The 21983-nt window shown below is 41.5% G+C and overlaps 1 protein-coding gene across 1 annotated transcript in view; it reads right to left on the bottom strand.

The window, feature by feature from the left end:
* The window catches only part of pex14 (peroxisomal biogenesis factor 14), a 103580-nt gene that overhangs the window by 31906 nt on the left and 49691 nt on the right, over positions 1 to 21983 (bottom strand). The window contains exons 4-5 of the mRNA XM_055892364.1: positions 5454 to 5579; positions 479 to 564 (exon numbers count right to left, since the gene is read on the bottom strand). Coding sequence (XP_055748339.1) covers positions 479 to 564; positions 5454 to 5579 — 212 coding nt within the window. The remainder of the gene's footprint in view (positions 1 to 478; positions 565 to 5453; positions 5580 to 21983) is intronic.

The raw sequence follows: 21983 nt of genomic DNA, 5'->3' as shown, positions 1-21983 counted from the left end.
TCCTTTGATTTCAACAGGAATGTCAATAAATGCTTACTCAAGGAATAAGCTGGCAGAATGCAATCAAGGGCTGAATGACCACCCAATTAGGAGATAACAGAACAGGTGCTTAAAGTAGGTATGTTTAAAGGTACAGTCTGGGATCTGGGAATCTGTTCAACGGCCATCTCAATTCTGGATATTTACCCATTGATTACTGAAGATCATAATCTAAAATATAAGAACACAACAAAACATAGCCAAACATTGTTATCTTCAAAAGATTGTTTAACTATACTTTTGATCTCATGGATTGTCAATCCTTGCATCCATAGCTCCATCTAAGAATTTGAGAATGGTTACATTTCTCCAGACCCAATTGTCAACTGTTTACCAAAACAAGTGGCAGGGCATATGCTTCCCCCCCGAATCCCAGACAGTAGCTTTCACTTCCAGCCTACCAGAAGAGACATTTCTGGACCGAATTAAAATGGCGTACCTTGTAGAGGTGATGGAAGCCAAAGGCCATGCCCATCATGATGACAGTGAGGGCACCGTAGTCTCTCCATCTGTAGCCACGGGGACCTTAGGAGAGACAGAAACACAACATCAAATCACTGAGTAACGGTTACACCCTGTCATGGTGAGAAGACCATGTGGTTGTACTGAGGTAACAAACTCATGGTAGGTTGAATTCCGTATTTTAATAGTTGAAATCAAACCCAAAAGATCTTGAAAACAGGGATGGAAAGCTGCAATGTTTCCAATCAGAAATTGAATAAAACATTGCAATTAAATAAATTCTGCAAACAAACCAACCAAAAAACATTGAACTAGCTAAAAGTAATCTCTCAAGCCAAGACAATGGCATACAAAACACGTATGTTATATGTGTATGGGTTGAGAAATCAAATCAAATCACAGAGCAAAAAAACAAACATCTTAGATTGCGCTTCTATAAACATCTAGGAGAGGAAGAACCTGTAAGGGTTGAAAGGTGAGTGTGTCTGTGGGACTGGAACTAGACAGTGTGTGTCTCTGGAGGACAGAGTGAAAGTGTGTAATTGTTTGAGCTGTCATCTGGGTGGGCCTGCTGTTTCGCTGAGTGGAATTTCCCACATCACAGCAACATTCAACTGAAAATGGCCCTAAACTACAACCAGTAGAGCGATGTTTCCCCTAGATGTTTTCCTAGGCGGGAAACAGAAATCTTAACATAAAGGGGATGAGGACAACCAGGCTAGTTCAACAAGTTTAGAGTGTGTGTGTGTGTGTGTGTGTGTGTGGTGAGGGTGCTGGGGGAGTCATGTACCTGTATCTATAGTACATCAAGATGAATCATTGACCTAACATTCAATTCCAAATTCTATAGCAAGACTATTACCTCCTAGGACATGACTGTAAATACCATATTTCACATAGGTGTATCACCAGGGCCTGCGTTATGGGCAGGCCTTAGGGGACCTAGCTCGCCCTACCGTACCTCCTTGCCCATCCAAATAAAATATTGAAATATTGATCATTTATTTGACCAAGACGCGCCGACAGAAAGACACATCAATCTCAGTTAAAGCATCCGAGCGAACGAAACTGCGACCCTCTGTCTCAGTATGTGTAGACCACGTATCTGATGCTGTCTGGACCAATAGAGTATGGCATGTAATACTATTTCTGTCCAGACAGCATACGATACATGGGCTACATAAAGAGGGGCGCTGTTTCACTCGCTCGGATGCTTTCTCTGGTGATATAGGTTCAGCAGAGACGAAGAGGCGAAGCGAGAGGGCTCACTCTCGCCAAAATCGGTCCACTATAAGCCCAATGCATTTCTATAGGAATAATATGCAGACCTAAGCTCGTCGCCTGCATTCCCACCTTTGGAACAAAGACTTCTGAGCGTATTTTCAATGTGTTTACACAGCGGGAAATGCAGAAGTATTTTCTTTTTTTCTATGATCAGCTTGTCAAAAAGCCCGATTGTCCATTCCATATTGTCCATTTTACTTTGACCTGTCCTGTTTTTAGGATAGGTTGTTGTTTGTTAAAATGTAATCACATTTTTTATTTGATTGGGTGCCATTTAGGTTAGGTAGTTGATCAGAGAAACTTGTATGGATATAAAAAGTTTGTCTCATTACATTGTCTCTCCAGCCTGTAAACTACAGAAAAGGACACATGCTCTTTCTACCATATGCTATATCTGCTACATGATTTACGTTAGATAATTTTTTTGATGGAATGTTGGTGGAGTGCACAGCGATGCATCTCTCCAACAGCACCATGGAGAGGCACGCTGGGAATGGACAAGATAAATATTTAGCGTCTCTGCCACTTGTTGAGAGAAATTTTCATTGTTTTTGGGCAGAATTATGTGAGGTTTTATAATGTTGCTGGAGGTGCATCTTGGTCAATTTAGCTCAGAAAATGCTGCTCTCATCAATCTGCCGCCATGGGTGGCCGCCTAATCCTCCCTAATGAGTGGGCCAGCCCTGCACCCATTTAAAAAATGCGCGCACACATAGGAGTTCACGTGAAAAAATGGTCCCATCTATGGAAATGAAATTCCCGTCCAACTGATTGGTTCTGGCGCCGGGTCTGTGTATTACACATTAAATGATCAGAGCATCCAGTTTTTGTGTCATTCTACAAGGGATTTGATTGATCTTATTGCTTTGCCACTTGTGTGATTTGCATGTCAAAAAACCCACTGCTGGTCTACTGTACATCGTCAAGGTGAAAAGGACGGTCCTCTCCTTGGTCAAGGGCACACGTCAACACAAATGCAGTGACTGCAGGAAGAACCGGCAACCTTTCCCATCAAAAATTCAAAATCACTCTCCCATTGCCTATATGGTATACCACATACATTTGAGTCATCATCAACATTATGGCTCCCGTGGATCGTCGCGTCTCGCTATAGCGTGCAGCTCGGCGGAGAGGCAGGCAGAAGAGTCCTTGAGGTGGATGGTTGACCCTGGCTACCCAGTAAACCTCTGCATCAACTGGGGGGTCTCGCCACTCACCAGTCTCTCCTCCACCTCTTAGGTCCCCCCATTACCTCGCTCTCCTCCTCATACTCTTCTCCCACCATCTCCATCTCTCCTTTTTTATTTGGTCACTTAAGCCATGGATGGAGCTCGAGTCTCCATCCCCCGTTTTTCCAATCTCCTCTCAAATTTATTGGGTTCAGAGGAGGCCTTCCTGTCCTTCCGCCGGTTGGAAATAGAGATCAGAGGATCCATTACTCCGACAGAGATGGATGCAGGCCCCTGTGTGGCGTCCCCATAACAAGGATATCAAAGAGAGGTAGCCCCCTCTTTTAGGCATGACCCCCGTACAAGACTCCCCGGCACTCACCTCATTATGCAGCTTCCCTTATAGCCATTTTGATATAAAAAACCCACTATGGAATGGTCCGAGCCAGAGCCCCTAACTACATGGCCAACCCATCAACATCACTTCCATTACAAAACATGAGATGCCGGGGGAGTCAAGGACAGTGCAGTAATAAATGAGGGTGGAATACATTGGGAATCATTGTCATACGGGTTAAGCAGTATGCGGACTTCATTCTGCATTGGTAAATCAGTGGACAGCACTCATAACCCATGCAGTAATAAAGATATAGGTTGTACCAGGGCATTGCTTAGGGTGAAACCCCCTGGTATGAAACATCGTTGGGAGAGATTTCACGTGATGGAGGGGCGACGATATTGGTGAAATAATTACTACGCGAGGCACATGTGTTGCTTCTGCTACTGATAAGCACACTTATGATTGGAGTGAGGGTAAAAAGGTAAGAGTGCATGTTGACACAATGAATATTACATGTTGTGTAAAACCACCTTTTACACCCACATTCACTAACTTCCATCCACACTCCACTTTTACTGTAGCATCATGTCATGCAAATGGTCTTCTGTTTGCAGTTCATGGTATGTAAAGCGCCTCTTTTTTCAAATATTACAGAACATTGAATACTGTGAGTTACTGAGAATTATTTATTTCAGCTTTAGTTTCTTTCATCATATTCCCAGTGGGTCAGAAGTGTACATACACTCAATTAGTATTTGGTAGCATTGCCTTTAAATTTAACTTGGGTCAAACGTTTCGGGTAGCCTTCCACAAGCTTCTCACAATAAGCTGGATGAATTTTGGCCCATTCCTCCTGACAGAGCTGGTGTAACTGAGTCAGGTTTGTAGGCCTCCTTGCTCACACAGGCTTTTTCAGATCTGCCCACAAATTTTCTATAGGAAGGAGGTCAGGACTTTGTGATGGCCACTCCAATACCTTGACTTTGTTGTTCTTAAGCCATTTAGCCACTTTCGGAAGTATGCTTGGGGTCATTGTCCATTTGGAAGACCCATTTGCGACCAAGCTTTAACTTCCCGACTGATGTCTTGAGATGTTGCTTCAATATATCCACATCATTTTACTACCTCATGATGCCATCTATTTTGTGAAGTGCACCAGTCCCTCCTGCAACAAAGCAACCCCACAACATGATGCTGCAACCCCTGTGTTTCCTGGTTGGGATGGTGTTCTTCGACTTGCAAGCCTCCCCCTTTTTCCTCCAAACACAACGATGGTCATTATGGCCAAACAGTTCTACTTTTGTTTCATCAGACCAGAGGACATTTCTCCAAAAAGTATGATCTTTGTCCCCATGTGCAGTTGCAGTAGTCTGGCTTTTTTATGGCGGTTTTGGAGCAGTTGCTTCTTCCTTGCTGAGTGGCCTTTAAGGTTATATCGATATAGGACTCATTTTGTGGATATAGATGCTTTTGTACCTGTTTCCTCCAGCATATTCACAAGGTCCTTTGCTGTTGTTCTGGGAATGATTTGCACTATTTGCACCAAAATACGTTTATCTCTAGGAGACTTCCTGAGCGGTATGACGGCTGCATGGTCCCATGGTGTTTATACTTGCGTACTATAGTTTGTAATGATGAACGTGGTACCTTCAGGATTTTGGAAACTACTCTCAAGGATGAACCAGACTTGTAGAGGACTACAATTGTATTTCTGAGGTCTTGGCTGATTTCTTTTGATTTTCCCATTATGTCAAGCAAAGAGGCAATGAGTTTTAAGGTAGGCCTTGAAATACCTCCACAGGTACACCTCCAATTGACTCAAATGATGTCAATTAGGCTATCAGAAGCTTCTAAAGCCATGACATCATTTTCTGGAATTTTACAAGCTGTTTAAAGGCACAGTCAACTTAGTGTATGTAAACTTCTGACCCACTGGAACTGTTATACAGTGAATTATAAGTGAAATAATCTGTCAGTAAACAATTGTTGGAAAAATTGTCCTAACTGACTTGCCAAAACTATAGTTTTTTAACAAGAATATTGTGGAGTGGTTGAAAAACGAGTTTTAATGACTCCAACCAAAGTGTATGTAAACTTCCGACTTCAACTGTATATATGTGTGTGCGCGTGTGTGTGCATGGAGAGGATGGTGTACTCACTGTAGGGTATAGGTGCCAGCTGGGGGGCAAGGAGAGGGTACTGGGGTCCCACAGGGGTAAGGGCCAGGGGTTTGTCAGTACTGCCCGAGCGCTGGATGGCAAGCTCAATCTCCTTATCAGTCAAACCTGGAACAGAACAGACATATACCACACAGGGTTTCATCAAAATGAAAGAAAAGTTATCTTGCAAATTCAGCAGGCTATGGTGTGAAATAGGCTATTAGAAGCGCTGTCTTTCTTTTATTACATATCGTTAATGCCGTATTTGGTGTGCTTATCAATGCACAAGCACCTTTTTCCCCCCACTCCTATCAATAAAATAAATATGTGATGTCATACAAAAGTTTTACTGTGCGTGAAGCTTCAAATGCATCCGGTCATTACTAAATGTGTAATGTGATAGGTATTTTAATATTACTATTTTTTAACACAAAAAACATTTGATTATTAAAATATTTTGGTCTTCCTCAAATGAAAGGAATGATGACGCAATCTTTGCAAGAGGGAGGGAATCTGCTTCCATTGGTCTTCAACTCACGGCTCAGACACTTCATTCAGGATGAATGGAGTTTGCCCGGAGTTAGCCAACGCTTCGTTGCCATAGAAATGTACCTGGCCAAATGAAGAGCAACATTCATGTGACTGGTTGAACTCAGAGTTGACCAAAGTTACCTCGCTCAGTAGCCCTTTACACTCACAGCCCCGGTCAGTCCGCATAGGGGTTGGAAATTGAAGATTTGGTCACCGATAAGCGCATAAATAGAACATGTTTCATGACCTGAAATAAAAGATCCCAGAAATGTCCTATATCCACAAAAAGCTTATTTCGCTCAAATTTTGTGCACAAATGTGTTTACAATACTGTTAGTGAGCATTTCTCCTTTGCCAAGATAATCCATCTACCTGACTGGTGTGATTAAACAGCATGATTATTACACAGGTGCACCTTGTGCTGGGGACAATAAAAGGCCACTAAAATGTGCAGTTTAGTCACACAACGCTACAGATGTCTCAAGTTTTGAGGGAGCGTGCAATTGGCATGCTGACTGCAGGAATATACAGCAGAGAATTTAATGTTAATTTCTCCACCATAAGCCGCCTCCAATGTCATTTTAGAGAATTTGTCAGTACGTTCAACCGGCCTCACAACTGCAGACCACGTGTATTTTTATTTAATTTATTTAACTGTGTGGCGATGTGTGGGCTAGCGGTTTGCTGATGTCAACTTTGTGAACAGAGTGCCCCATGGTGGCGGTGGGGCTATGGTATGGGCAGGCCATTCATCCACTGCCCATCACCTCATGTTTCAGCAGGGTAATGGACTGCCCCATGTCGCAAGGATCTGTACACAATTCGTGGAAGCTGAAAATGTCTCAGTTCTTCCATGACCTGCATACTCACCAGACATGTCACCCATTGAGCATGTTTGGGATGCTCTGGATCAACGTGTCCAACAGCTTGTTCCAGTTCCTGCCAAATTTACCACAGAACCCGCACTTGAATGCACTCATGACTCCCAAATTACAAATATTTTTTTCCTGAAGTGCCTTGTGAAAGCCTAACACTGTAAGGTTGCATTTTATGACTTAGCTAGTCATGTTGGCAATAGAATAAGCTTTCAAATGATGCCCACCTGACCCAGATTGCGATTTATAGTGTATTTGGATTGCGTAAACAACAACAGTTATTGTGCGATGGTGGGGAGGCATGGCTATGTTCCAAACAAAAAAACTATAAGTGTGCTTGCTTCAGTTCCTCAACGCCACAGCTAGGAGAGCAAAAAAAAAAACACTGAATAATTTAAGACTCTTTCTTTGAGTCATAAAAGTGCATTGAATTACTTAGGAACTGATCATTTCCCCATAATCTCCAAAGTGTTCTCTTTCAATTGCTACCATGGTTATGCATGTACTTTTTATATTTATTCTGTTAGAAACATTTAAATTTGGCACTGTCCATGTAGGCCAATTCCCAAAAGAGTAAAGGGTTAACTCTTCAAACCTGATTTGTAGTACAGGGCTCTGGGCTGGCTTGGTTATGCTTCCACCATGGTAGCTGGAATTGTGCAGTAAAGAATCATGTAAAAATAAAATATCTTAGCTAGCACAGTACGGTTAGGGTACACCCTATAGCAGGGGTCGGGAACCTTTTTGACTAAGAGAGCCATGAAAGCAAATAATTTGGAATTTATTTCAGTGAGAGCCATATAATATATTTTAAAAGTGAATTCAACTAAATGTCAGTATAATAAGCCTCTGAATTTGTCGAAGTGCCGATTTACATTCGACCGTTTCATCGATGTAATTTTGTCATTGCAAATTAGACACACCGCAGAACCTGCTCTCTCCACAAAGGCGAATTCTTCGGTCCATTCGTCCTGAAATGTACGATACTCGTCATCTTTTTTTATTTTCGCCATCTTCTTCGTCGAAGGGTTAGCTTTGAGCTAATGACCGAGCAGACTGATTCAAAAGGAGTCGTTTACCTGTTTTACCTGGCAACGGCCAACGTAGGCCAGTATCATTTAATTAAAATAATGGACAATTGCTCCTGCAGCCCTGAACAGGACATGAGCAGTGAAAAATCGATGGATGGATTAAAACAAGTGAGAATAGGCCTCCCGGGTGGCGCAGTGGTCTAGAACCACCAGAGTCTCTGGGTTCGCGCCCAGGCTCTGTCGCAGCCGGCCGCGACCGGGAGGTCCGTGGGGCAATGCACAATTGGCTTAGCGTCGTCCGGGTTAGGGAGGGCTTGGCCGGTAGGGATATCCTTGTCTCATCGTGCTCCAGCGACTCCTGTGGCGGGCCGGGCGCAGTGCGCGCTAACTGAGGGGGCCAGGTGCACGGTGTTTCCTCCGACACGGAGGAAATGCGGCTGGATTCCGGGTTGGAGGCGTGCTGTGTTAAGAAGCAGTGCGGCTTGGTTGGCTTGTGCTTTTTAGGATGCATGGCTTTCGACCTTCGTCTCTCCCGAGCCCGTACGGGAGTTGTAGCGATGAGACAAGATAGTAATTACTAGTGATTGGATACCACGAAAATTGGGGAGAAAAGGGGAGAAAAATAAAAAATAAAAATAAAATCTCACCTTTTTTTTCTCTTCTTTTTTAAAAAAAAATTTGCGAGCCAGATGCAATCATCAAAAGAGCCACACCTGGCTCGGGAGCCATAGGTTCCCGACCCCTGCCCTATAGTGTGAATCAGGCATTGGACAGCAGCTCTTCAGTTACCCAGACATCTGCCTACAGCAGACAGCAGAGCAGAATCAAACAAAGAAAGCTGAAACCCCGTTCTCACTAACGGCCACCAAAGGCAAAGAAAATCAGTCTGTCCACTTCTCCAGTTATATTTCCCAGGTGGAGATCTCATACACCCCAGACAGAGAAATGCATTATTTTAATTTCCTCATTGTGATGTAAATGTATTACATAATTTTGCAAATGCCAATATAACTTAATCTTCAGATCTTTTTTAATGATTTTAGTGATGATTAAATTGCAAAGAGCTCCCTAATGGAGAATGGGAGGGGGCTGGGGGGAGTCTTATTTTATTTTGTGGACTGAAAGGATTTTATTTCCGTTGCCATATGCTTCCATGGGTATGTGTCTCGTCTTTAATGAGCATCATAATCTAAACAAAGACGAATAATTACAACTTTCAATGAGCGTCTGAAAAAAGGCTGGCGTTGTTCATTCCAAGATCAACCAAAACACAACAGTGGAGAACTAAAAACAAATATACTGACGTGACTCACTAGACAAAAGAACAGGGTCATGTTCAGTAGTACATACTGTAGCAAAACACTTTGCAGCAGAAAATGAAAACAAGCATCTCTTATTAGATACGTTCAGTTAAGTACCTCCCAATTTCAAAACTTTTCCTCCCTACTGAACACGACTTTAAACACTTCCAATCAGCTGGCTCCATTGAGGCTTGTTGCTGGGGAGAGGTATAAGGGCTAAGGTGTGGACCATAAGGCGCTTTCCTCTGTATTGCAATGTGTAGCATCACCGGTTAGCTCCTGCTACCATTTTACCTCCATTTCCCCATGTGATTTCCCTGAGTGTGCTACTGGGCTTCCTGGGTTTCCCTTCCTCCTGCCTTCTGACAGAAAATCCCCATTGCTGAGATGGCCTTTTAACTTGGGCCATTCCCCTGGGCTTTGGACCATTCTACTCCACACAGCAGGCCTCCCTGCAGTGCTGTGTCATCCCAAATGGCACCCTATTTCCTATTTAGTGCATTATGTTTAGGGCGCTGGTCAAAAGAAGTGCACTAAATAGGGAATAGGATGCCATTTGGTATGCACACCTGAGTTGCAAGAGAGCCAAGGGGGATGAGGTGTGCTTCAATTGAGACTGCTATTCTTATTTGCTGTACTATACAGGGCTGTGCGAATGGTGGAGAAATGAGAAGAGGGTTGAGAGATGAAAAGAAGCGATTTGTTGAGCCATCTGTATACACATCAGAGTCTGAAATCCATGTGGCGCTAATCATTACAATATCAACATGTGTTGTGTGACATTAACACACACACACCATTTCTTCTATTAAATGTATATGAAATGAGAAAGCAATGACTGCCTGTTAACCAAATCATTTGAGAAACATTGTGTCACCCAAGTACCTGTGTGAGTGTGATGCAGAAGACTCATAATTGCGGTCCCAAAAGGTGTCAAATGAGCATTTACTGCCCATCTACAAACCCATCTTGATGAACAAGAATCAACCACAATCTAGCCCTCTTTTTGACATCATCCTGAGGGTCTCTAAAAGTTTTTGGAGAATCAACATGTGTGATGCTGAGAGGCACCTACAGTATTTAAATGCTCCAAGGGCTTCAAATGGCCATGAAAATTGTTGAATAATTTAAGGCAAATATTGTCCAGCCTGTCGTCAATGGCGGGCCCTGAGTGCCAGGAAGTGGCCACCGCCATGTGCTGAGCTCGTGCAGTCAGGCTGCACTGTCCAATAAGCAATAATGTGTCCCTGAACTCCAGATTCATCTGACCACAGCAGACACAACGGTGGCAGATTATTGAGTGAGACAAGCAAGGGCAGCATCCTGAATGGCACCCTATGCACTAGTTTTGACCTGGGTCCCTACAGGCCCTGGTCAAAAGTAGTGCAATATACTGTATATAGGGAACAGGGTGCCATTTGGGGCACAAGCCCATATCTCCATTTCGCCATAGAATGAAAAAACATGTTTTAGTACCCTGGGAGAGGTTCCCATTTTCCCTTTTCACCTTGAAATGTAGAGTTTCTCCAAAATAACTTCTATAAAATGTCCTCGTAAAAATATGTGCATGTTAATGGTGTTGGACGTCTTTAATGTTGTTGTGTGCGCAGCACTATGAAAGGGCTTATTTACTTTACATCAAAATAAAATGCATGGAAATTCATAAAGCTGTTTGGTTTTCTTGTCGAATTAAAGCTTGCTCCACTATTGTGTGCTGTGATCCGTTGATTGTTCAGAAAAAGGCGACGACAAATGAAAGACACCTCATATCCATTTAGAAAAGAGAGAACAAGGTGAAACAGATTTTTACATATAAAAGGAAAAGCCTACAAAAAAGGCTTGTGGAAATTTATTATGGGTTTCCAAACCTGTGGAATGACCCCTGGACCCCCATTTCGGATCGACCTGGCGAGGAGATGAATTTTTTAAGACATAAATTACATCTAATGACGACACCGTAAAAAAGAACAATAATGGAAAGCTATTCTGTATTTCATTATACTGTATTTGGTGCACCTGATACACGCCGCGCCTGTTTATGAGTCGCCGTATTAGCAGATGCTCAGCCGAAGCATTTGCTGTGACCTTGCCATTCTCATTGGGGCATGAAATTACGGTGCTGGCACCTCGATATTACAGCTATAAATACTGTAAACCGCATATCTGGCCTACGTTTTCTATTGTCTTTCAACATAAACCTGATCGGTATTTATTTAAAGGAAAACCCATTGCTCGTCACATTATTTACGCCTCTATTTTCAGTAGGCTCTTATTCTCAGGGCATTTTTTTAAGGGCAAAGGAGGCGGCGAGGCCCAGCCACCATAAAACACATTTCTCCAATTCTGGCACATCTGAACTTTATGGGTTAAGACCCGGCCCGGACAGCCAATTATAAAAATTGCTTACTAAAATATTTTGGGTGCTAAAAGGTGAATGCTTTTTTACTGTCCTACAAGGTGAATTATTAAGTTGCCCTTGAATGAAAATTACTTATATTATGAATATGAATCTTTTTAAATATATGTCAGGGGTCATAAATAGATGGAGGTCAATGGGTTATTGAAAGCCAGAGTGCAACTTTAACCTGTTTCTCATGCTGTGCTGGAGGAGATTCTAGTCATGTCATTTGGTGTCCCCGAGAATGGCACTATTGCTGCTTGAAAATGGCATGCCCTAAATAATGACCACTCTCATAGCTTATTCATTTATGTATTAAAAAAGAAGACTCTCCTCTCATTTCCCTGCTTTATCGCCTTGTACTGATGACAAAGTGGGAGAGAGCCGGGGCTAGGTGGCGCCGTGGAGTAATTTATAACCACATCAATCCCTTTACCTTCTATGCAGGCCTTGGTCATTGCCATTTTTGTCCGAGAGGTGAGTCGCATAACCCCACTTGCAAACAACATCCTATTAATATCTGGAATGATGAACCTTATCCTTACCCTTCATATCAATAATGGTAATCAAATGGTAATCCTATGTTCCCCATGACCCTCTATCAATGGCCCACTACTCAGGGTGAAACCTATTATATATAGTTACCTGCTGTATTACTTCTTCAGCTTATTGAGCCAAACAACTACTGGAAGCTTATTTTCAGAATAAAAATAACTGTTTTTTTTAACACCCTTATTTTAAAAAGTCTATATGATTATTCTGAATATGATGCCACAGTAGACATATCCCCAGTCTACCAGTCATTTTGCAACGTAATCAGGGCAGTTACTGCTTCCCTTCTGGACATGTATCAGTCTCAGCTAAAGGCCTGCTTTCAAAACATGTCGAAAAAAGGCTAAGGGGTGCTTTCACTGTTGCCGAAATTAGATTATTTTTGTCATTACATATAGCCTACGTGTGCACTTGCTAGTTGCAAAGGGAAAATCGTCGTGCCAAAATGATGCACAGAGCTCTTCAGGTGCTGCAACTGTTAATTGTGGGGCCTAGATAGCGCAACAGCCAATATGAGTCAGGAATACATTACAACTCATTACAAAAGAGAAAACATAACTTTTAGATGGCAATTTACCCCAAATCGTGCCTGCTGTGATTGGAAAAACAACCATTGATGCGGACTTCTATCTCAAGGCCATCAGACTGTTAAACAGCCACCACTAACATTTAGCGGCCGCTGCCAACATACTGACTCAACTCCAGCCACTTTAAAAATGGGAATTGATGGAAATTATGTAAAAATGTACCACTAGCCACTTTAAACAATGCCACTTAATATAATGTTTACATACCCTACATTACCCATCTCATATGTATATACTGTACTCTATATCATCTACTGCATCTTGCCATCTTTATGTAATACATGTACCACTAGCCACTTTAAACTATGCCACTTTATGTTTGCATACCCTACAGTACTCATCTCATATGTATATACCGTACTCTATACCATCTACTGCATCTTGCCTATGCCGTTCTGTACCACCACTCATTCATATATCTTTATGTACATATTCTTTATCCCTTTACACTTGTGTGTGTGTATAAGGTAGTAGTTGTGGAATTGTTAGGTTAGATTACTTGTTGGTTATTACTGCATTGTCGGAACTAGAAGCACAAGCATTTCGCTACACTCGCATTAACATCTGCTAACCATGTGTATGTGACTAATAAAATTTGATTTGATTTGATTTGGACTATGTGGACTTATTCATATTGACCCAAAGGGGGGGTCGTTAAGCCTATGTACTGTTTATGGCACTATATAGCTTGGCACTGATTATATCCCTTATTTTGCATGTAAGTAGGGACAACATGAGTGGTCTATTATTCACTATATCAAGTCAAACGAAGGTGGAAAGGATCCTTTTGTAAATACCCCTCTGTGCATGCTGTAGGTTTAACGTTCAAGATCTCAAAACAAGTCAACTACCTGACACATACATAGCCTTCAGCGAACATGCATAATTACATATTGATCTAAAAATACCTATTTTTACTAGTTCTGGAGTGTCTAAGTTTCTAACATCTCCTAGAATGACATATTTTAGATATTTTAGACTTTATTAATCGAAGAGTCATATCGGGGCTGTGAGAAATACTTCAGCACATTTCCCATTCATTCAGTGACATTGACCGTATGCAAAACACAAAATGACATTTTTTTCTATGCATATTGAAATAGACCACATTATTAGGATCTCCTTGGGGGGAAAAAAGCTGAGAAATAACAAGAGGCATCCTTCAGCGTAGATTAGGGCACAAATCTGAAAGGAAATAATAATGTGGAGGCGAGATTATTGTGTAAAGAATCTGCAACATGCAATCAAAGTGTGCCCTGTTTTCCCCTTCATCAGCTGGCCAGCATAAATACTGGCAGAGAGAGGAATCCAATTTAAATTCCACTCTACCGGGTGATGGTATTGTTTCATTTTATGTGTGCTTTGACATTTCTGCCTGTTAATATAGAGTAAAATCGGGAAGTATTTACATAAATATGACATTAAACTCTATTAGAAATTAAGAGTGACATATATTTGTGCTCATAGCAGAAGGGAGGAGGTAATTGAGTTCCAGGGTCAAAAGGTTGAGAGAAGTGTTTGGTAGGCTGTGGATACATGGAGAGAGGAGGAGGCAGTGACTATTGGACTGTCATCGTGTCCATCATCATGTTTGCCTTTGCTCGTAAAGGATGAGATGGACAACGGGCCAATAGTCACCACATTCATTGGTATGGGGTGTGGCCTTCTGCAAATGAAATAGGGTTTGACTCATTTCAATGCTGCTCTTACATGTGAATGTAGGCCTGTTCGTGAATAGTTTTTTTAGCAGAATAAGTGACAAACACCTTTAATAAGAATATACAGTTATTATGAAAGTATATTCTCTAACTGAACATAACTAAGATAAAAAATGTCAATGAACAATTTACCTTTATTTAACTAGGCAAGTCAGTCAAGAACAAATTCTTATTTTCAATGACGGCCTAGGAACAGTGAGATAACTGCCTTATTCAGGGGCAGAACGACAGATTTTTACCTTGTCAGCTCAGGGATTCGATCTTGCAACCTTTCGGTTACTACGCCCTAACCACTAGGCTACCTGCCGATCCCTTAAAAAAAAAAAAAATCATTAGCTTGCTTTTGACTTACCTGGGATGTTGTCTTTTCAACCGAACCGTTTTACATATCTGTTAGCTGGTTATTTAGCAAAATCCAGAATAATCTGATTAGCATTTTTTGTTTTATTTTGCAATGCTAGTGAAAACGGATTGTACCAGTTAGCGAGGCATTCACAAGCATGATTAAAGCAGGAATGGTTCAATTCTGCGTTTCTTACTAATGAAAGCAGAGCTGTTTCTCCACGCTTTTGAATGAACTAACTGATGCAATCCACTTTTGTATTGCTACATTATCCAAAAATGCTAACCAGGAGATTCTGGACATTGTTGAACCAACTAACAAATGTAAAAATGGTTTCGACAGTAAGTCAGTCAACACCCTAGGTAAATAAGAGATACAACTTTTAAAAAAGTTAACTATCACCATAAACTTTAAATATGCCTTTAAGCCACATTATCCAATTGTTAGCTAATTGTTATGTTACCAGTAGGCACCAGTGGCTAAAATGTTAAGAGAATTCTAAATTCTAACCCACTGACTTTGAATTGAGTCTGTTCTTCTGAACATTCCCGATCAACATCAATTGACATTTAGAAATGTTATTGATATGATTTCAAATTCTAATAGTAGAGAAAATAGTGAACAATTAGTACAGTTTATTTTCCCTCTATCATAATGGGAAAGGATTCAAAACAGCATGACAATGATTTGAGATTCAAATATGTTTTAGTCTTATTTCAAACCATTTGATATACAATAGGACATATCACATGAAAGACACATTTTACCCCTTGAAGAAAATGTACTTTGTAATAATATGAGAATTCTATCTTGTGTTGATAAGGTTTTAATAACCTCTGCATTCTGCATACCTAATCAATGAGTCTTGCAAATAATGCAGGCAACATCATCAAACGTAAGCCTATTATGCAGACCTTTCTGGCTCTGAGCTTTCTTTATCTGAAACTCTACCCCCCAAAATATGTGAGAAATCTAACAAGAGCGAGAATGATGGGCATAACTCATTGGGAAGTCTTCTGCAATAACATGAATAAGGGCAAGGTGAACTTGCTTGAGTGAACTCAGCAGGACCATGAAAAAAGGAACATTTTATATGAAATTTAATAAACTGAAATTGGTTTAAGATTAGTCAGCACTTTGTCTAGAATATTAGTTTCCCTCCTACCCTTCAACACATGCAAGGAGCTCACAAAGTGATACAGCATTGTGACATAATTACATTGTTCAAGGTGAAGCTCAGTAGAAATGTCTTTTTGCTTACAAGGCAATTTGAGAACATGCACATTTACAAATATCATAGTAACCTGGTGCTACTCAAAGGCAGTCCAGGGAAAAGAAACCAAAAGAAAACAACACTTGCTTCAATCCAATTTTGGGGTCACAGGTAAAAAGAACCTGGACCGACTGATGTCTGCTTAGCAATATTACCGTCGGGGTGTGAATTGGCTGAAGTGCTCTCTATTGGTAACATTACCATATACACTGAACAGAAATATAAACGCAACATGTAACAATTTCAAAGATTTTAAGGAAATCAGGCAATTGAAATCAATTCATTAGGATCTAATCTATGGCTTTCACATGACTGGGAATACAGATATGAATGTGTTGGTCACATATACAGTACCTTTAAAAAGATAGGGGCGTGGATCAGAATAACAGTCAGTATCTGGTGTGACCACAATTTGTCTAACGCAGCGCGACACCTTCTCATTAAGCTGTTGATTGTGGCCATACTCCTCTTCAATGGCTGTGCGAAGTTGCTAGATATTGGCGGGAACTGGAACACGCTGTCGTACACGTCAATCCAGAGCATCCCAAACATGCACAATGGGTGACATGTCTGGCAAGCATGCAGGCAATGAAAGAACTGGGACATTTTCAGCTTCGAGGAATTGTGTAAAGATCCTTGCGATATGGGGCTGCGTGTTATCATGCTGAAACAAGAGTTGATGGGGGCTGATGAATGGCATGACAATGGGCCTCAGGATCTCGTCACGGTATCTCTGTGCATTCAAATGGCCATCGATAAAATGAAATTGTGTTCGTTGTCCGTAGTTTATGCCTGCACATACCACAACCCCATCACCACCATGGGGTACTCTGTTCACAACGTTGACATCAGCAAACCGCTCAACCACATGATGCCATACATGCTGTCTGCCATGTGCCAGGTACAGTTGATACTGGGATTCAACCGTAAAGAGCACACTTCTCCAGTTTGCGAGTGGCTATTGAAGGTGAGCATTATCTCCCACTGAAGTCATATACGACGCCAAACTGCAGTCAGGTCAAGACCCTGGTGAGGACGACGAGCACGCAGATGAGCTTCCCTGAGACAGTTTCTGACAGTTTGTGCAGAAATTCTTCAGTTGTGCAAACCCACAGTTTCATCAGCTGTCCGGGTGGCTGGTGTCATATGTTCCCGCAGGTGAAGAACAGATTGTGGAGGTCCTGAACTGGCGTGATTACACATGGTCTGCAGTTGTGAGGCCGGTTGGACGTACTGCCAAATTCTCTAAAACGAAGTTGGAGGCGGCTAATAGCAGAGAAATGAACATTGCACTTTCTGGAAACAACTCTGGAGGACATTCCTGCAGTCAGCAAGCCAATTGCACGCTTCCTCAAAACTTGAAACATCTGTGGCATTGTGTTGTGGCAAAACTTCACATTTGAGTGGCCTTTTATTGCCCCCAACACAAGTTTATTGATATGCCACTACTGTCAGATGGATGGATTATTTTGGCAAAGGCGAAATGCTTACTAACAGGGATGTAAATAAATTTGAGAGAAATAAGCTTATTGTGCATATGCAACATTTATGGGATCATTTATTTCAGCTCATGAAACTTGGGACCAATATTTTACATGTGTTTATATTTTGATCGTCATCCCTCAAGCATGGCCAAATGACTATTTTGCCCAAAGACGAAACGTGCCAGGTTGTGTGTTTTATGTTTTCTCCCAATCTCTTGTGGATCCATGTGCCTTTACTATTTCAGTACTTAAATTACTAAAACCAGATAAAAAAAAGTATGAAGAAAAGATAATGGACCTATATATGTTTTAAATAAGATCATATTTGAGAACTAATAATCACCAAAATACAAATACAAAAAGCTAAATAGTCAAGGAGAATCTAAAATAAAATAAAAACTATGCATTCAGGAGTATTTTTGTCATGCCATGGGGCCCCATTTGATTTTGTTACAATGTTTATAATGTGACCCATGGCAAAATGTGTAGAATTGCAAGAAATTAGTTTTAAAACCGCAAAAATGGGTCACTGGAGTCAACTGGAGGGCCTCTAAAATGTTACGCCAGCGACCATTACCATTGGCCAGGCCCATGACCCTGCCCCCAAACATTTATTTATTGCACAGAATAGAATAGGTTGACCTTTGTACTATGGGGGATAGTACAGCCGTGGCCAAAAGTTTTGAGAATGACAAAATATTAATTTTCAAAGTCTGCTGCTTCAGTGTCTTTAGATATTTTTGTCAGATGTTACTATGGAATACTGAAGTATAATTACAATTATTTCATAAGTGTCAAAGGCTTTTATTGACAATTACATTAAGTTGATGCAAAGAGTCAATATTTGCAGTGTTGACCCTTCTTTTTCAAGACCTCTGCAATCTGCACTGGCATGCTGTCAATTAACTTCTGGGCCACATCCTGACTGATAGCAGCCCATTCTTGCATAATCAATGCTTGGAGTTTGTCAGAATTTGTGGGTTTTTGTTTGTCCACCCGCCTCTTGAGGATTGACCACAAGTTCTCAATGGGATTAAGGTCTGGGGAGTTTCCTGGCCATGGACCCAAAATACCAATGTTTTGTTCCCCGAGCCACTTAGTTATCACTTTTGCCTTATGGCAAGGTACTCCATCATGCTGGAACAGGCATTTTTCGTCAACAAACTGTTCCTGGATGGTTGGGAGAAATTGCTCTCGGAGGATGTGTTGGTACCATTCTTTATTCATGGCTGTGTTCTTAGGCAAAATTGTGAGTGAGCCCACTCCCTTGGTTGAGAAGCAACCTCACACATGAATGATCTCAGGATGCTTTACTGTTGGCATGACACAGAACTGATAGTAACGCTCACTCGTCTTCTCCGGGCAAGTTTTTTTCCGGATGCCCCAAACAATCGGAAAGGGGATTCATCAGAGAAAATGACTTTACCACAGTCCTCAGCAGTCCAATCCCTGTACCTTTTGCAGAATATCAGTCTTTCCCTGATGTTTTTCCTGGAGAGAAGTGGCTTCTTTGCTGCCCTTCTTGATACCAGGCCATCCTCCAAAAGTCTTCACCTCACTGTGAGTGCAGATTCACTCACACCTGCCTGCTGCCATTCCTGAGCAAGCTCTGTACTGGTGGTGCCCCGATCCCGCAGCTGAATCAACTTTAGGAGACGGTCCTGGCGCTTGCAGGACTTTCTTGGGCACCCTGAAGCCTTCTTCACAACTATTGAACAGCTCTCCTTGAAGTACTTGATGATCCGATAAATGGTTGATTTAGGTGCAATCTTACTAGCAGCAATATTCTTGCCTGTGAAGCCCTTTTTGTGCAAAGCAATGATGACGGCACCTGTGTCCTTGCAGGCAACCATGATTGACAGAGGAAGAACAATGATTCCAAGCACCACCCTCCTTTTGAAGCTTCCAGTCTGTTATTCGAACTCAATCAGCATGACAGAGTGAACTCCAGCCTTGTCCTCGTCAACACTCACACCTGTGTTAACGAGAGAATCACTGACATGATGTCAGCTGGTCCTTTTGTGGCAGGGCTGAAATGTAGTGGAAATGTTTTTGGGGGATTCAGTTCATTTGCATGGTAAAGAGGGACTTTGCAATTAATTGCAATTCATCTGATCACTCTTCATAACATTCTGGAGTATATGCAAATTGCCATCATACAAACTGGGGCATCAGACTTTGTGAAAATTAATATTTGTGTCATTCTCAAAACTTTTGTCCACAACTGTATGTAAACTTCCGACTTCAACTGTATATACTCACTACCGTTCAAAAGTTTGGGGTCAGTTAGAAATATGCTTGTTTTCCATGAAAACATACATGAAATGAGATGCAAAATGAATAGGAAATTTAGTCAAGACGTTGACAAGGTTATAAATAATGTTTTTTTATTGAAATAATTGTGTCCTTCAAACTCTGTTTTCTTCGGTCAAGCTGCTCCCACAACAACTCAATAGGGTTGAGATCCGGTGACTGTGCTGGCCGCTCCATTATAGACAGCATACCAGCTGACTGCTTCTTCCCTAAATAGTTATGGCATAGTTTGGAGCTGTGCTTTGGGTCATTGTCCTGTTGTAGGAGGAAATTGGCTCCAATTAAGAGGCGTCCACAGGGTATGGCATGGCGTTGCAAAATGGAGTGACAGCCTTCCTTCTTCAAGATCCCTTTTACCCTGCATACATCTCTCACTTTACCACCACCAAAGCACCCCCAGACCATCACATTGCCTCCACCATGCTTGACAGGTGGCGTCAAGCACTCCTCCAGCATCTTTTCATTTTTTCTGCATCTCATGAATGTTCTTCTTTGTGACCCGAACACCTCAAAATTAGATTTGTTTGTCCATAACACTTATTTTTTCTTCTGTCCAGTGTCTGTGTTCTTTTGCCCATCTTAATCCTTTCTATTTATTGGCCAGTCTGAGATATTGCTTCTTTTTTTTTTACTCTGCCTAGAAGGCCAGCATCCCAGAGTCGTCTCTTCACTGCTTTTTGCGGGTACTATTTAATGAAGCTGCCAGTTGAGGACTTGTGAGGCGTCTGTTTCTCAAACTATACACTAATGTACTCGTCCTCTTGCTCAGTTGTGCACCAGGGCCTCCCACACTTTCTATTCTGGTTAGAGCCAGTTTGCGCTGTTCTGTGAAGGGAGTAGTACACAGCGTTGTACGAGATCTTCAGTTTCTTGGCAATTTCTCGCATGGAATAGCCTTCATTTCTCAGAACAAGAATAGACTGACGAGTTTCAGAAGAAAGTTCTTTGTTTCTAGACATTTTGAGCCTGTAATCGAACCCACAAATGCTGATGCTCCAGATACTCAACTAGTCCAAAGAAGGCCAGTTTTATTGCTTCTTTAATCAGCACAACAGTTTTCATCTGTGCTAACATAATTGTAAAAGGGCTTTCAAATGATCAATTAGCCTTCTCAAATTATAAACTTGGATTAGCTAACACAACGTGCAATTGGAACACAGGAGTGATGGTTGCTGATAATGGGCATCTGTACGCCTATGTATATATTCCATTAAAAAAAATAAGCCGTTTCCAGCTACAATAGTCATTTACAACATTAACAATGTCTACACTGTATTTCTGATCAATTTGATGTTAATTTAAAATCTTTCAAAAACAAGGACATTTCTAAGTGACCCCAAAGTTTTGAAGGGTAGTGTATATAAAACAGTGTACTGCATTTTGACTTCACCCTTCGCCAAAGTTTCAAAAAAATTGCATTGTTTAGGAGTGTAAGGGTAAGAGCGAATTCAGTTATTGCACATGTGCACTTCACAGAGTAGGTGTTCCCTAACGGAAATATTCAAATAAATGCTAGAACGCGCCAATCGGATCGCACTAGCTCGTGCTTGGCACTGCCTACCTCCTTGCTTGTTCTGCCCACTATGATACATTTGCTCCCCTTGGAAACGACAGGCTCTCATCTATCTCGGGTTAGTTATACAAATCTTTGGTGCGAGCATCAAACAAACAAAGGATATCAAAGAAGAAAAGAAAGTGGATACATTTATTCTCATGAAGAGTGTAGTAAATGGCACTGGATTAAGAATAGTCCTTAGTTGCTGCTAATGAGAAGCACAAAGCAAGTACATTTCAAAAGATATTGGAAGTCATTATAGCCTGCTGATGTGTGTAGTAGCAGCCGGCAACAATGGATTTGGTTTCGGGTTACCTCTGGTCATGGAGCTTTTAGGCTCACTTTTCACTGCTTTGCTGCTCTAATGATAGAAGCCAAATCCCTGAGCTCTTACTATGAATTAGTCCCCAAGTAAACAACTGTTTTGAAAAGAGGGCTCATAAAGAAAATGGGCTCATAAACAAGCAGTGATCAGTTGTAGAACAATCTAAGCCAATGTCCTGGGTGCCACTGCCAACAATTCATGAACTACTTAAGGGCCCAAGCCATCTCAATCATTAAAAAGTCAG

This window comes from Salvelinus fontinalis, chromosome 31 (genome assembly GCF_029448725.1).
Source record: "Salvelinus fontinalis isolate EN_2023a chromosome 31, ASM2944872v1, whole genome shotgun sequence".
NCBI classification, from domain to species: domain Eukaryota; kingdom Metazoa; phylum Chordata; class Actinopteri; order Salmoniformes; family Salmonidae; genus Salvelinus; species Salvelinus fontinalis.
The sequence above is the reverse complement of the archived record's forward strand: the minus strand, read 5'-3'. Positions and strand labels throughout refer to the sequence as shown.